We start from the raw sequence: 15365 nt of genomic DNA on the forward strand, positions 1-15365 counted from the left end.
CGAGCCTGAGTCTCACAGTACTGTAACCAGCCACTACCCAAACGCGCTACTTTGTTTCAGCCAGAGCCTGCAAAGCCACGATTCCGCTTTTTGTCGCCTTCTGAGAACCTATGGCAGCCGTAGGAAGTGTCACGGGACAGCTAAACGATTCCCCCCTTAAAAGATTTAGATGCACTATTGTAAAGTGGTTGTTCCACTGGATATTATAGGTGAATGCACCAATTTGTAAGTCGCTCTGGATAAGAGCGTCTGCTAAATGACTAAAATGTAAATGTAAATGTAAGATCCTCACTCTTCAATAAACAGAGACAAGAAGAACGACACCTTGTCAGACAGGCCACTTCCTGCATGAAATGTTCTCAGGTTTTTGCCTGCCATATGAGTTCTGTTATACTCACAGACACCATTCAAACAGTTTTAGAAACTTTAGGGTGTTTCCTATCCAAAGCCAATAATTATATGCATATTCTAGTTACTGGGCAGGAGTAGCAACCAGATTAAATCGGGTACGTTTTTTATCCAGCCGTGAAAATATTGCCCCCTAGCCATAACAGGATATACTGCTCAAAAAAATAAAGGGAACACTTAAACAACACAATGTAACTCCAAGTCAATCACACTTCTGTGAAATCAAACTGTCCACTTAGGAAGCAACACTGATTGACAATACATTTCACATGCTGTTGTGCAAATGGAATAGACAGCAGGTGGAAATTATAGGCAATTAGCAAGACACCCCCAATAAAGGAGTGGTTCAGCAGGTGGGGACCACAGACCACTTCTCAGTTCCTATGCTTCCTGGCTGATGTTTTGGTCACTTTTGAATGCTGGCAGTGCTTTCACTCTAGTGGTAGCATGAGACGGAGTCTACAACCCACACAAGTGGCTATGGTAGTAAAGCTCATCCAAGAAGGCACATCGATGCGAGCTGTGGCAAGAAGGTTTGCTGTGTCTGTCAGCGTAGTGTCCAGAGCATGGAGGCGCTACCAGGAGACAGGCCAGTACATCAGGAGACATGGAGGAGGCCGTAGGAGGGCAACAACCCAGCAGCAGGACCGCTACCTCCGCCTTTGTGCAAGGAGGAGCAGGAGAAGCACTGCCAGAGCCCTGCAAAATGACCTCCAGCAGGCCACAAATGTGCATGTGTCTGCTCAAACGATCAGAAACAGACTCTATGAGGGTGGTATGAGGGCCCGACGTCCACAGGTGGGGGTTGTGCTTACAGCCCAACACCGTGCAGGACGTTTGGCATCTACCAGAGAACACCAAGATTGGCAAATTCGCCACTGGCGCCCTGTGCTCTTCACAGATGAAAGCAGGTTCACACTGAGCACGTGACAGACGTGACAGAGTCTGGAGACGCCGTGGAGAACGTTCTGCTGCCTGCAACATCCTCCAGCATGACCGGTTTGGCTGTGGGTCAGTCATGGTGTGGGGTGGCATTTCTTTGGGGTGCCGCACAGCCCTCCATGTGCTCGCCAGAGGTAGCCTGACTGCCATTAGGTACTGAGATGAGATCCTCAGACCCCTCAGACCTCAAAGTTGGATCAGCCTGTAGTGTGGTTTTCCACTTTAATTTTGAGTGTGACTCCAAATCCAGACCTCCATGGGTTGATAAATTGGATTTCCATAGATTATTTTTGTGTGATTTTGTTGTCCGCACATTCAACTATGTAAAGAAAAAAGAATTTAATAAGATTATTTCATTCATTCAGATCTAGGATGTGTTATTTTAGTGTTCCCTTTATTTTTTTGAGCAGTGTATTATCTCCAATGTATAGTCCATGTAAAAAACCTGTCTGATTAGGATGAATAATATCTGACAATACTATTTTTATTCTATGCGCCAAGCATTTTGCTAGGATTTTTGCATCACAACACTGAAGTGTAAGTCAAATAATTTTTTTAATGAACTGGACCAGTGAGTGCTCTTATTTTCTATGATTGAGTAGGTCATGACGTGACTAGGGGGTTTATCTAGTTTATTTTTCTATGTTGTGTTCTAGTTTCTTTTTTCTATGTTGGGGTTTTGGTATGATTCCCAATTAGAGGCAGCTGGTCATCGTTGTCTCTAATTGGGGATCATATTTAAGTAGTTGTTTTTCCACCTGTCTTTGTGGAAGATTATTTTGAGTTTTGAGTTTGATCCTCAAAGAACTTTGAGGATCTTAGAAGAATCCTTGTTGAACACCTAATTTTTGTGGGTATTTTACACGTTTCATAATGTGTAGTGCACAGTGCCCAACACACAGGAAGTAATAGTAAAAAAAAGTACATCGCTCATCAAAATCAATAAAACAAATAACAGGAAGGCTGTGTGTCTTTAAAAAATGTGCCTATTACACAACATCTTTCCCTCTGAAGACTGATTGAACATGGTGCATGTTTGAATGGATGGCAAACTGGTTGAACTAATGTCTATCATTCTTGTTTGAAAGGTTCAGTCAGCTGTAAATGTTATGTACAATAAGATATAAAAATAAAGAGTTGCACACTCATACATATATATATATATATATATATATATATATATATAACTCCCAGTAATCTATTGGGTAAATCACCAACGTTTCGGCATCACTTGCCTTCTGAAGAATGCACAGTGAAGACGGCACAGTGAAGAAGGCACTTTGAAGAAGGCACAGTGAAGAAGTCACAGACAGTGAAGAATGCACAGTGAAGACGGCACAGTGAAGAATGCACTTTGAAGAAGGCACAGTGAAGAAGTCACAGACAGTGAAGAAGGAACAGTGAAGACGGCACAGTGAAGAAGGCACATTGAAGAAGGAACAGTAATGCCGAAACGTTGGTGATTTACCCAATAAATTACTGGGAGTTTATATATATAGAGTGTGCAACTCTCTTTATTTTTATAGCTTATAGTTTATTCACTGTTAGTCAGCACCTCTAAATAAATAATTTTCTCAGGGTGTGCGCTAGGTCATGTTTTTTATATGTACAATAACAATGTCATATACGGCACCATTATTGAGGGTTGTTGTATAAGGACAGTATAACTGCCACAAAGAATTGGCCATTCATAATTCATTTAATACATTAAAATGGCTGTGAAATTCAGTGTGGATGTAAGGAACTGAATACCAAAATAAAATGACTTGTAATACAACATTTGATATTTACAGCATTTTCAGTCACAGAATAAGTAACTGTTTACTGTTAGTCCCTTTCTTAACATAATACTGAATGTGTTGTATATAATAGACCTACTGTAATATGAATAATTCTAAATTGTTTATAAAGTATTTGACTTGAACAAAACATGATGTATGAGTTATCAATACATTATTTCTAAAGCTACAAATGCAATCTTGCCTTGATAATACTCTTAAATAGTCCATAATATGACATAGGCCCATATCTGCAATAGCCAACTCTCTCTTAAATAACCATATTTACAGTGAGAGACATAGAACCATGAGGCTGATTGTAGACTGTACAATGTAAAGTGTTTTTTAAAACTGACCATGGCCATTCACCTTGGCAAATTAAGGGGATTAACAGTAGTATTACAGCCACTAGAGGGCACTCAAAATTAAGTCATAAAAAAGTAGAAAGAATTCTTGAAGAACTGACAGAGGGTGAAAGTTGGCCTTGATGGTAAAAGAAGGGGGAAAAAGAAGACATTCTACCTGGTAACACTGGAGGGCAGCCAATCTCTTCAACCAAGACAACCAGACAAACTCTTTTCTCCACTCACAATGTACAGGATAGGATGTTCAGAAATGTCCTTTAGCTTTACTACTTACATAATTAACATACGTTGTGCTTGTTACTCTTAGTGATGAATATTGACTTGGGTATTGCACATTTTGAGAGTCAAGAATGTTATATTTCCCTGAATGAGGGCATTTACTTCTGCCTGTCAGGCTACATAAGACACGAACTACAGCATGACTCCCCTTTACAGTAGGCATAATACATCTCCCATTCCCTCCTTGGGAGCATGATGAATGACTATCTAAGAACAAATAGTTCATATTCAATTCATAACTATTTAATGGAACTGTAAAGTAAAGGGCCACTGAAAATTCCACTTGACCACTTGTTTTTGTTGTATCCATCAGGTATTGTAAAATGTACAGTAAACAATGACGGCTTATTTTCATGGACATTGTGTTGATGCTGGAAAAATATTGCTTCAATGGTTTGTGTCTTCTTCATTTAAAAATCTATAAAACACTTTATTAAACATTTGCACTCTGTTACACTTTTATAATTTCTGTCTGTCCAAACCAAACCCATAGTAAATATCAGCTTTATAAAAAAATACACACAGAAGCTGAGATGGTGTCATTTTTATTCAATTCCAGTGTGGCTGACTGGAGATTGTACTGTATGTTTGTATGTGTAGCGGTGTTTTGGGTAATATCACTAGGGAAGCCCCCCCCAAAAAGCCATATTTAAACCTATGTGTTGTGATAATTGCGTTGTTTGCTCTATAACCTGTTAATTCATTAACCTTGAGACCGTGATATAAAATCATGGACGGAGACACATTTAGAAAGATCCTGTCATGCTGCATTTTATTATTTTGTACAAGACACGTGTGTATATGCATGGCTTCAAAACAACTCTTAGTAGCCTCTTTAAGAAGACACTTATCCACAGCGAAATATCACAACCCCCTTTTTTTTAAAGGAACATAGCATTTTAAATGAATACGTTTGGATTATAACAACTTGCTGATTGCATTGGGGGCAATGCACTTTCACATTATTTACACTTTAAATCTGAGTAAATAATCATCACCTTCTCACAAACCCTCAGTTCTCACAGAAAATGTTGCCCTTCATATTCTAACCTACATCATCATCGTCATATTCTATTTTTAAAAATGGCAAAAGTGAAAACTACACATTTTTCCCATTACCAGAATATACAGTATACTGTATAAAGACAGGACAATGTACCAGATATAACTTGGTGTCAAACAGAAGACATGCAAGCACTCAATAAAGTGAAGAATATGAATGTGACCAACATATCCCTCTTGAAGGTTACATAAAGTAGACTATACAGGTTACATAAAGTAGACTATACAGGTTACACAAAGTAGACTATACAGGTTACACAAAGTAGACTATACAGGTTACACAAAGTAGACTATACAGGTTACATAAAGTAGACTATACAGATTACATAAAGTAGACTATACAGGTTACATAAAGTAGACTATACAGGTTACACAAAGTAGACTATACAGGTTACATAAAGTAGACTATACAGGTTACATAAAGTAGACTATACAGGTTACATAAAGTAGACTATACAGGTTACACAAAGTAGACTATACAGGTTAAATAAAGTAGACTATACAGGTTACATAAAATGGACTATACAGGTTACACAAAGTAGACTATACAGGTTCCATAAAGTAGACTATACAGATTACATAAAGTAGACTATACAGGTTACATAAAGTAGACTATACAGGTTACACAAAGTAGACTATACAGGTTCCATAAAGTAGACTATACAGGTTACACAACGTTGACTATACAGGCTACACAAAGTAGACTATACAGGCTACACAAAGTAGACTATACAGGTTACACAAAGTAGACTATACAGGTTACACAAAGTAGACTACAGGTTCCATAAAGTAGACTATACAGATTACATAAAGTAGACTATACAGGTTACATAAAGTAGACTATACAGGTTACACAAAGTAGACTATACAGGTTACACAAAGTAGACTATACAGGTTCCACAAAGTAGACTATACAGGTTCCATAAAGTAGACTATACAGGTTCCATAAAGTAGACTATACAGGTTACATAAAGTAGACTATACAGGTTACACAACGTTGACTATACAGGCTACACAAAGTAGACTATACAGGTTACACAAAGTAGACTATACAGGTTACATAAAGTAGACTATACAGGTTACACAAAGTAGACTATACAGGTTCCATAAAGTAGACTATACAGGTTACACAACGTTGACTATACAGGCTACACAAAGTAGACTATACAGGCTACACAAAGTAGACTATACAGGTTACACAAAGTAGACTATACAGGTTACACAAAGTAGACTACAGGTTCCATAAAGTAGACTATACAGATTACATAAAGTAGACTATACAGGTTACATAAAGTAGACTATACAGGTTACACAAAGTAGACTATACAGGTTACACAAAGTAGACTATACAGGTTCCACAAAGTAGACTATACAGGTTCCATAAAGTAGACTATACAGGTTCCATAAAGTAGACTATACAGGTTACATAAAGTAGACTATACAGGTTACACAACGTTGACTATACAGGCTACACAAAGTAGACTATACAGGTTACACAAAGTAGACTATACAGGTTACATAAAGTAGACTATACAGGTTACACAAAGTAGACTATACAGGTTACATAAAGTAGACTATACAGGTTACATAAAGTAGACTATACAGGTTACACAAAGTAGACTATACAGGTTACACAAAGTAGACTATACAGGTTACATAAAGTAGACTATACAGGTTACATAAAGTAGACTATACAGGTTACATAAAGTAGACTATACAGGTTACATAAAGTAGACTATACAGGTTACACAAAGTAGACTATGCAGGTTACATAAAGTAGACTATACAGGTTACATAAAGTAGACTATACAGGTTACACAAAGTAGACTATACAGGTTACATAAAGTAGACTATACAGGTTACATAAAGTAGACTATACAGGATCCATAAAGTAGACTATACAGATTACATAAAGTAGACTATACAGGTTACATAAAGTAGACTATGCAGGTTATTTACCAGCTTTACTGTTCATGTACAGGATTTGGAGTGTAGATGAGTAGATCTGTCAGGTTGTCACGAAGTCTACCTAAGGTGGCTCTTCTCCCCATTCGGGCGGCGCACGGCAGTCGTCGTCGCCGGCCTACTGGCTGCCACCGATCCTCTTTTACTTTTCGTTAGATTTTGTCTGGTTTTGTGTTACACCTGTTTTGAGTTAGGTAATTAGTGGGGTATTTAGTCTTGCTGTCTGGGTTTAGGTTTTTGTGCGGGATTGTTTGTTTGTTGCCTGTCGTGGGGTTTATGTGGAGTGTTTTAGTTTTCTACCTTATTTTTGTAGAAGATGTTTGTTTCGTTGCTGGACTGCGCTCCAACCTATTTTAGGTGGACATTGTTATTTTTGTCTGGTACGTTTTTCCTTGTTCATTTTTCCTATTGGATTTATTTGGAACTAGGTTAAATAACACCCTACTCCGTATATGTGGTCTCCTGCGCCTGACTTCACCTCCCATGACTCTAGTGAGTCGTGACACAGGTGTATTAGACAGACCCACCCTTCAGCTCCACTCAACCCCTCCCATCTATCTCTGAACATCATCCAGCTTTGATTTCTATTTGCATATATTTTTCAACTGTGCTGTGATGAATGCAGAATTAGGTTACTTTCCCCTGTTCAGATGTTGCATGCATCAAAAATTCCAGTCAATTCAGAAAGTCAACCAAATTCCAATTCAGTAATTCTCCTAATTGAACAGAAATGTATTTCCGTGTACTTCCTGAATTGACTGGAATGGAAATGGAATTGACCCCAACCCTGACTGAAAGTTGGCCTTGTCTTTCCTATCAGCCAGGAAAATCGGCCTAAAGACATTTTAACTGGAAATCTTCAGGGCAGCCAAGACAGAGAACACCACACATTAACTACTTTCACCTCTCACAATTTACAGGATATGATGTTCAGAAATGTCCTTTAGCATTACTACTAAAAGCATGAACATAGGTTTGACTTATTACCCTCAGTGATGACCATAAAGATATGCCTGGGTATTGCACATTTGAGAGTCAATCATTTCATATTTACCTGAATTAGGGTTTAGGTTTATTCCTACCTGTCAGGCTGCATGAGCTAGCTATATATCTTCCTCCTTTATAGTTGGCATAATATAGCTATCATTCCTCATCAGGAGCATGCTGAACGATGAATGACTAAGCATAAATAGGTATATTAAGTTATTTCATGGCACTGTAAAATAAAGGGCCACTGAAAATACCACTTGACCACTTGTTTTTGTTGAATCCATCAGGAATTGACAAATAAACATTATAAACTGGGTGGTTTGAGCCCTGAATGCTGATTGGCTGACAGCCGTGGTATATCAGACCATATACCAAGGGTATGACAAAACATAGATTTTTACTGCTCTAATTACGTTGGTAACCAATTAATCCTAGCAATAAGACACCTCGGGGGTTTGTGGTGTATGGCCAACATACCACGGCCAAGAGCTGTATCCAGGCACTCCGCGTTGGATCGTGCTTAAGAACAGCCCATAGCCTGGTATATTGGCCATATACCACACCCCCAAGGTGCCTTATTGCTTAAGTACACAATGGCTGCTAATTTCCATGGACATTGTATTGTTACTGTGAAAATGTTGCTTTCGTGGTTTGTGTCTGTACTTGACCAAACAGGAACAAATATTAAATGAGCTTCATTCGTTTTTTTTTAACCATCACTATTTTTAACTATTACACTGCTCAGTGCCTTTCTGTGCAAACCCAACACACACTAATTAATAGTAAAAACAAAAGACATTGACGCTGTTCTACAAAATGGAAGGTTTATTAAAGATACTTTACTGCTATGTGAAGTCCAAACTTTAGATTCTAGAGTCACTGGACCATGAATCAATCTAAGATCAAAGATTACATGAACAGTCATTCCATTAACCAACTCATTTGAATAAAGCAAAATACAAACTTTAATAACTTCATATGGTTGATAAACTCCTCTAGCATTCTATAAAAATATATTAATCATGGAATATAATATACATTAACATGAGATTAATATTGCATTATGTAAGCAAGCATTATGCAAAAAAGCCATTAACAGAATCATTATTTGTATCATTGTCTTTGTCTTGCAGATATTACAGGTGTTTGAACTGGGTTAATGTGCAACATAAGTGCTCATATGCTGGCTGCTGTTGTATTTGCAGAGTCCATGTATAATCATTTACAGTAAAATGGCTGCCCAAGCCTAACATGGCTGCCCACACCAGGGAGTGATAGTTATGATGTCAGTCATTAACTTCATAATGACACCATGCCAACAGGCTCTGCTCTTTTACAACATGTTTGTGTAGAACATCATTGTGTGGTACAGCGTTCAGTAGATTTTCTAGCGAATTCAACAACAATATTTTTCTTGTCAAAGTCTTTTTCTGCCTTCTCTCTGACTCTCTGTTTCTTATTTTTTAGCAAGTCTGTGTCCTCTCTTATCCGTTTCACTTGTCCCTGCAAGTCATCTATCTCTTTCTGTTTTTCTTGAATATCAGAGTCTTTCAGATCCAGTGCCTTCATTGCTCGCTCTAATTCTGACTCCAGGTCTTCCTTCTCTTTCAGCTCTTTTTCATACCCCCGTTTCAGTTCTTCCTCTCTCCTCTGGATGGCTCTGTCCACTTGTTTGTACATGTCGTTGGTGTAGAATTCCCCTTCATTTGCTTTCACCATGGTTGTAACTTTGTCCATCAGCTGCTTTACTTGCTCACGGTTGTCTGTGTTCTCGTTGTTGAAGACGTGGTATCTGTTTCCACATGTCTCAATGAGCTGCTTTAGACTTGCACCTGCCACTTGGATAAAGTCCTCAATGCTCTTCTCTTTTAATCTATCTCCACAGGTGAACAGAACCATAGTGTGTCTCACTGCTGCCTCTCCAAAGATGTCCTGGATCCTCTTAACAGCGTTCTGCTGTTCCTCTGTAAAACGACCAATTTGGACAACAAGCAGGAAGACATGGGGTCCAGGAGAGGAGAGGGCGATGCACTCAACCAGTTGGGTCCTCACTGAAGACTCTGAGAGTTGAGTGTCAAACAGACCAGGGGTGTCGATGACTGTGATGCCGATCTTTGTCTCACTGCTCCTATGACATTGTTTGGTAACAGACTGGGCAGCACAATCTACTTCGAACTCTGTACTTCCCAGGATGGTGTTTCCTGATGCACTCTTCCCTGCTCCTGTCTTCCCCACTAAGACAATCCTCAGCTCGGAAACTAAAAACAACACAAAATTATAACTTCAGTTCAAGCCCACAATAAAAACTAGTTAAAACTCACTGAGTGTCTGTCTAACGTTACACACTATTGTTAATGTACTCCGCACCCAAAAATATTGTATAAGCATTGTATAACAGTGTGTGTGTGTTAAGCTTACATTCTATAGGGGGGACCATGCTGTTTCTTTTTGTCTCTTGTCGTCCCCCTGAGCTTTCTGTAATAGAAGAACAATGATGTATTAAAATATCCCTAAATAAATCATTAAAAAAAAATCCCATTTCAGATAGGATTCATTGAGTAAATCAGTCAACGATTCAACTCAGTCAGTGTACCCTTATTAAAATGTCAAGTGGTTGCAGTAGTCTACAGAGCAGCAGCACAGTTCATGCATTATCATAGGTTTAGTTATCTTGAAACATGTATAAACATGTTTTCTCCATGTGTTTGGATTCCGAAATAAGATATGAAGTTGATCACAGTAAACATGAGTAGCACAGTGTATGGAGGCTACACTTTTCATAAACAAAATGGCGTGTTGTCTGAATCAAGGTGTGGCCATCGGGGATCAAGAAAGCCAATTTTAGGTTATTCACCCATTCTGGTATAAGGAATCCACTACACTCAGTAAGAATAGACAATACTATCGGCCTAATTCCATCAATAATCACATTAGAGTACTTACGGTCATGTTTTCCACATTGTGAAGTTGCCATCGCAGTCAATGTTGTCCAGTGAATGTCATGAGAAAACAACAAATGAATGTTATGTTTGGACTTAGATCCTTAGCCGTGCGTCACAAATTGCCTCGTGTAGTTGATAAACAATCATTAGCTAATCCACTGAGCTTAGCATTCTCATTGTTCCAAAGGTTGCTGCTGGTAGTTTTAGCTCACTGGTGTTTCTTGTACCTTATAACTATACAATTACATGTTTTAATTCTAAATGCTTGTCATTTCAGACAATTGTACTAGATGCTTTTTCAATGTAACCTACATGTGTAGACATTTACTTGAGGACGAAGTCGGCCAACTTTACCTACAACTTGAAGGTAAGACCAATAGTAGCGTCTTGGGCGAGCCACAAACTACATGACAATTATTTGTTCACACTTACAGGGGCAATCGGTAGTGGCTACATCCATTTTTGGACTTATAAATGTACCCATTGATTCTTGAAGAATGTAACTTATAAATGCCTCATGAGCGTAGTTCAACTGTCATACCCTATCAGAACACAAAATATGAGCTTGTTTTACTCAAACGTCTGTAATCAAAGCACATTTAAACACATAGCCTCCAAAAAATAGTCAAAACAATATATATCTGTTTTATTATGGATGGATGGCCAGTCCTTGCATCCATAGATCTGTCTATGAATTTCAAAGTGGTCACATTTCTCCAGCCCTAACCCTCAGCTTTTTACAGAAACAGGGTCTGGGAGAAATGGTTTGTTATTGTTTCAACTGCTGATTGTTGCTTTAAAGACTAGGTGTTATAAGAAATGTGTTACTTTTCAAAATATAAGGTTTTTGCCTTATTTCTTGTCTAAATATCTGTTCGTTTTTTTTAACAGAAAGAACAACATTTGGTTTAGCCTACAGTACCACTGGGAGTGAATCTACTTAACTCAACATTGTGTAAAATGATTTTACTGTAACGGTCGTCGTATGAAAGGGACCAAGGCGCAGCGGGTTGAGTGCTCATCTTAACTTTAATTGAACACGTAACAAACAAAACAAGAAAACGAACAAACAGTGTTGTAGGCTAATACACAGCAGTACATCAATAACTTCCCACAAAACACACCCCTCCATATAGGACCTTCAATCAGAGGCAACGAGGAACAGCTGCCTCCAATTGAAGGCCAAAACAATAAACTAAACATAGAACTAAAAAGACTAGACTAGAACATAGAAATATACTAACATAGAACATAGCCCAAAAACCCCAGAAAACACTAACCAAACACCCCTCTACATAAACACACACCCCGAACCACATAAAACAAATACCCCCCTGCCACGTCCTGACCAAACTACAATAACAAATAACCCCTTTACTGGTCAGAACGTGTCATTTACATTGGTAAAGACCTTATAGGTAAAGTATTTAAAGCACGGCTCACGCATAAATTCAAAATACAATTGTAGTTGTATCCCAATTTTGCACCTTCTTACTTTTTTGCAGTGGCTGATGTCGGTGACACGGTGCATCCGTGGTGATGTGCAGAGAGAGATAATATGGCACAGGCTGCTTTAACTAGTAAGACAACTAGTCACAATTATCAGACATTGAGAACAAAAGTCTATAGTAATTTATTTGTTTGTTCTCTCTTCTTCATCTTAACCATTAGTGTTAAATAAGCCATCTTTCTTTTGAGCAAAATATGTATTTCTGTATGTTTATTTTAGTAAATATCAGAGCTGGCTATGTATTATGTATATGCACTGTTTGTGTTGAAGATCCTGATCGTCGTATTGAGATCGTGTTGGTGGGTCATGTTGGATGTGGGAAGAGCGCTTCAGGAAACACCATCCTGGGCAAGGAGGAGTTTGAATCATCATGTAGTTTCTCAACTGTGACAAAGACTTGTGAGAGGAAGAGAGAAGTTGTTTGTGGGATGGAGATAGCTCTCGTGGACACTCCTGGACTAGACTGTGCCGAGGTGTCCAGTTACGAACTGTTTCTGTCCTTAAAGAAGGAAACATACAAAATCATCGATATCTTCCTGCTGGTGATCCAGCTTGGCAGGTTCACAGAGGAACAGAATGCAGCTGTACAAAAGATGGAGGACATATTTGGTGAGGAGGTGAGAGAGTTCACCATGATACTCTTCACACATGGAGACAAGTTGAAACGAATATCGATAGAAGACTATATCCAACAAGCAGGTGAACCACTTGGGCAAGTTGTTCAGAGATATGGTCAGAGATACCATGTGTTCAACAATGAGTCTGGTCCTCCAAGCCAGGTGACAGAACTGTTTGAGAAGATCAACAGAATGCAGACTGTGATACATAACAGATCATACTACTTTTGTTCATCCAGAGCAAAGAAGAGGGGTAAGTTAGTGCTCTGTCTGATTAAGATTTAAATTTAACTTGCTGGTCGATAACAACTTAGAATGGTGATCCAATTAATCAAACCGTCTGACTTGCCTGCACGGTTAAATAAAAATATGAAATAAATACCTTTATGATATAAAAAAATTAAGAAAATACAATCTAGTCCTACTGACAAATGACCAGTGTTCCATCAAAAACAGCTGGATTAAGTGTCAATAACTCTACAATTAAATCATGTATCTTTGCTTTAAAACAGAGTTGGTATTGTACATCTCAATGAAGACGGGGCTGAGCTTTTGGATTGAGGAGGAGAGAAAAAGATGTGAGGAGGAAATAAAAAGACGTGCGGAGGAAATAAAAATACGTGCGGAGGAAATAAAAAGACGTGCGGAGGAAATAAAAAGACTTGCGGAGGAAATAAAAAGATGTGAGGAGGGAAAAAAGAGTGGCTGCATATTCATGTAGGATTATTGGGAGCAGGAGCAACAAGCTCCAGTTTTAGGACTTGGAATGACAGTAGAAAGTGGAGCAGCAGCCGCAACTGGAGTAGGAACTGCAAAAAGCAATGAACACAAATTGCAGTGGACAGAGTAAAAGGTATCATCAGCACTGTTGATTCTGCAGTTTCCTAAGGAAAATTCAGATGTTATTGACATTTTTCAATGGATGTTAAAACTATTGAAGGACCAACCACCCTTTGTGGAAGGGACATCATCACAATATTTGATGTATTGCTGGTTTGTTATTGTCACGTCCTGACCCTGGTAAGATGTCATTTTCTATATTAGAGTAGGTCAGGGCGTGACAGGAGGTGTTTTGGGTGGTTTTCTATGTTTTCCATTACTATGTTTAAGTCTAGTATTCTATTTCTATGTTGGGATGATCTCCAATTATAGGCAGCTGGTCCTCGTTGTCTATAATTGGAGATCATACTTAAGTAGGGTTTTTTTCCACCTGTGTTTGTGTTATTGTGTTCGTGTTGTTTATTTAGGTGTGCGACGGGTATGTGTACCCATGTTGATTTTTTTTATGTATTCTTTTTTTGGAGTTTGTTTGAAAGTTTATTAAACAACTCCGCTTATATGAAGTTTGTTTCTCCTGTCCCTGACTTCCCTGCCACCTACACACACGACGTTGACAGTTGTGATAAAACTTGTTTCATTTGTTGTATGTCTGTCCAGGTGGTATACAAGTTGTCAGCATACATCATGCAATGTTTGTCAGAAAAAGTATTTTTCAGTATTGTTCACAGAGAAAAAAGGAAACTGTAAGGCAGATTGATTCTGCCCAAACACATGGTGTTGAAAATAATACATTGAGTAGAGCATTGATAAAATGAAGCACAAAAGATGACCAAATTAAGTATTTTTTGCTATGCGTTTTGTAATATGCCATGTTGTTTGAAGACTGTCAACACCCGTTCTTGGATTTCTTCACATTTTATTATGTTACAAAGTGGAGTTAAAAGTGATTTAATTGTAATTTTTTTGTCAACAACTTACACAAAATACTCTAATGTCAAAATGGATGAATGAAAAATCAAATACTGATATACCTTGATTAGATAAGTATCACCCCCCTGAGTCAATACACGTTAAACACCTGTTTCTGTCAGCGTGTCCGCAACTGGTTGAAGGGAAGTCAGGTGCAGGAGAGCAGAGATGGGTGACAACAGGCGCACTTTATTAAGGCAGAGAAAAGGAGCCGGACGCAACCGCGTCATAACACTCAGGCCCAAGGAAAAAGCGATAATGCACAAAGTACATCACAGGTACAATGAACAAAAAACACGGGTCAAACTCATACCCGGCGCAAACCAGCCTGTAGTGTAACACACGTAACGAACAAACAATTCCACACACAGACATGGGGGGAACAGAGGGTAATATACATGTAGCGGAATGAGGGGATGTAACCCAGGTGTGCGGGAAAACAAGACAAAACAAATGGAAAATGAAAGGTGGAGCGGCGATGGCTAGAAGACCGGTGACGTCGACCGCCGAACGCCACCCGAACAAGGAGAGGGACCAACTTCGGAAGTCGTGACAGTTTCAGTGATTACAGCTGTGAGTCTTTTTGGTTAAGTCTCATAAGAGCTTTGGACACCTGTATTCTGCAATATTTGCCCATTTATTATTTTCTAAATTCCTGAAAAACTCCAGTATTTGCAGATGACAAGCATACCATACCATGATGGAGCCACCACCATGCTTGAAAATAAGGAGGCAGTTACTCAGTGATATGTTGCGTT

The 15365-nt window shown here is 38.7% G+C and overlaps 2 protein-coding genes across 3 annotated transcripts; one reads left to right on the top strand and one right to left on the bottom strand.

Annotated features, from left to right (window-relative positions):
- Nucleotides 1-8599: 8599 nt before the first annotated feature.
- LOC106602214 (GTPase IMAP family member 7) lies at nucleotides 8600-10948 on the bottom strand. Its single transcript, XM_014194723.2, has 3 exons — nucleotides 10733-10948; nucleotides 10208-10264; nucleotides 8600-10047 (listed from the first exon to the last, which is right to left on the bottom strand). Exons 1-3 carry the CDS (start codon nucleotides 10761-10763, stop codon nucleotides 9146-9148), a joined length of 990 nt encoding a protein of 329 aa, XP_014050198.1. The 5' UTR covers nucleotides 10764-10948; the 3' UTR covers nucleotides 8600-9145.
- Nucleotides 10872-14201, top strand: LOC106602218 (GTPase IMAP family member 4). Of its 2 annotated transcripts, XM_014194730.2 has the most exons (5): nucleotides 10916-11098; nucleotides 11623-11740; nucleotides 12237-12311; nucleotides 12512-13111; nucleotides 13371-14201. In XM_014194730.2, the coding sequence occupies exons 3-5, from the start codon at nucleotides 12290-12292 to the stop codon at nucleotides 13577-13579; spliced, it is 831 nt and encodes a 276-aa protein (XP_014050205.1). In that variant the 5' UTR covers nucleotides 10916-11098; nucleotides 11623-11740; nucleotides 12237-12289; the 3' UTR covers nucleotides 13580-14201. The 2 variants fall into 2 exon arrangements, with proteins under 2 accessions (XP_014050204.1, XP_014050205.1); XM_014194729.2 differs by lacking the exon at nucleotides 11623-11740 and having other exon boundaries at nucleotides 10872-11098.
- The last annotated feature ends 1164 nt before the right edge of the window (nucleotides 14202-15365 follow it).

The sequence above is a fragment of the Salmo salar genome, chromosome ssa04 (genome assembly GCF_905237065.1).
Source record: "Salmo salar chromosome ssa04, Ssal_v3.1, whole genome shotgun sequence".
NCBI lineage: Eukaryota > Metazoa > Chordata > Actinopteri > Salmoniformes > Salmonidae > Salmo > Salmo salar.